Source organism: Phaethon lepturus, unplaced genomic scaffold (assembly GCF_000687285.1).
Source record: "Phaethon lepturus isolate BGI_N335 unplaced genomic scaffold, ASM68728v1 scaffold5428, whole genome shotgun sequence".
NCBI lineage: Eukaryota > Metazoa > Chordata > Aves > Phaethontiformes > Phaethontidae > Phaethon > Phaethon lepturus.
Window position 1 is genome coordinate 53,959 of NW_010556993.1, and position 1,374 is coordinate 55,332.

Sequence of the window (1,374 nt, forward strand, 5' to 3'; positions counted from 1 at the left end):
TTTCTGTATTCATAACAGCTGTGGAATTAAGCATTACGAACAAGAAGAAACCAACATGAGCCTTTATTTTTCCCCATCAGTCCCAAACTATTCTGCATTGAGTTACAAAGTGAAAACCAACACTCTCTCAGATGGATTTAATTTCAACTTGGGCCCAATGCCAGACAAAGTTTCCCATTGTTAAGACTCCACCCCATCTTTTCCATACCATGCATACAGTCCCATCCTCAACCATCTTCCAAGCATAAGTGCACACATACACAGAGAACCAGCCACTCCTACAATACAGAACCAAATCCATCTCCCCCGCTGTCTTAGGTCGGCTCATTGCTTTCCCTAGGATGACTAGTAGGCAAGTGGGATTTGGGCTATAATGCAGATTTTTAATATTTGCGAAAATGAAGGCTACATAAAACATACATTTTCATGTCCTAGATATTGTCTTCATAATAAACCTTTTTTAATAAAAAAGTCATTTTACACAACTAGGAAAATGCTTGTTGGTGGAGCCAATTATTCCATTCAAAAATAAGAGTTAAAACTTGATTAAAATATTAATGTTGTAATTCAAAGTACAATTTTGGCATAACTTCAGCTAGTGATTTAACTGTGGCATTTTGGCTTATAGAATAATGCAACAAACATGGATTTCAGAATACAGAAGTATACAGCTTTCAAACGTACACAGAAGAGAGAAACGTGTAATGGAAGCAGTTAAGCCTTTGCATGTACGGACTAGCACCAGGTCGCTGTTCATGGCAACTGTATTCTCGCTCGTTCTCTTCGCATGGATGCTGCATGAACAACTGCACTCTATTTTTATAAAATGCAGACATGCCTTAGCTTTAATGCAAGCAAACAAGTAGTGGAAAGCAGGAGAGGAGGTAGATTGAATTACTGTGTTTGAATGTTTGTTTTCTCCTCCACTTTATACCATTCTCCACAAGCAGAAGCACAAAGTAAATGTTAAAAGACAAATGTATAAAATGTTGATTTGGCCCACTTCATGTTGGGCTTTTGGTTGCCAAAAATTTTTGCCTTCCTCTGTTTGCAAAATAAAAAATGCTACCAATAGTACAATATGGAGAACCACACATATACACTTCCTGAAGAATTAAAAACAACTAGTTGGGGCTAAAGGTGGTTTCTTCCTGTATTGAGTTTTGTGTCCTTTACCCTTAAAGAAATAACAGAAGAACTTCCAGAAGTCTGCCTGCACACTTAGGACTGCCATAACGGTAATAATGTATAAAACTGTGTTCCAGTTTACAGCTGTCATGAAGTTTCACTAGGATTCCTGTATTCCCTTCAGCAGTGTATGACTAGTCTGAGTGTAAATAAATGGCACGCCCTACCAACAAGAACAGCATTCCT

At 37.9% G+C, this 1,374-nt stretch overlaps 1 protein-coding gene across 1 annotated transcript in view; it reads right to left on the reverse strand.

The window, feature by feature from the left end:
* Nucleotides 1–1,322: 1,322 nt before the first annotated feature.
* Nucleotides 1,323–1,374, reverse strand: part of LOC104625093 (transmembrane protein 182-like) — a 25,183-nt gene continuing 25,131 nt past the window's right edge. The window contains 1 exon segment of the mRNA XM_010292632.1: nucleotides 1,323–1,374. This exon segment is cut by the window's right edge and continues 17 nt beyond it. Coding sequence (XP_010290934.1) covers nucleotides 1,323–1,374 — 52 coding nt within the window.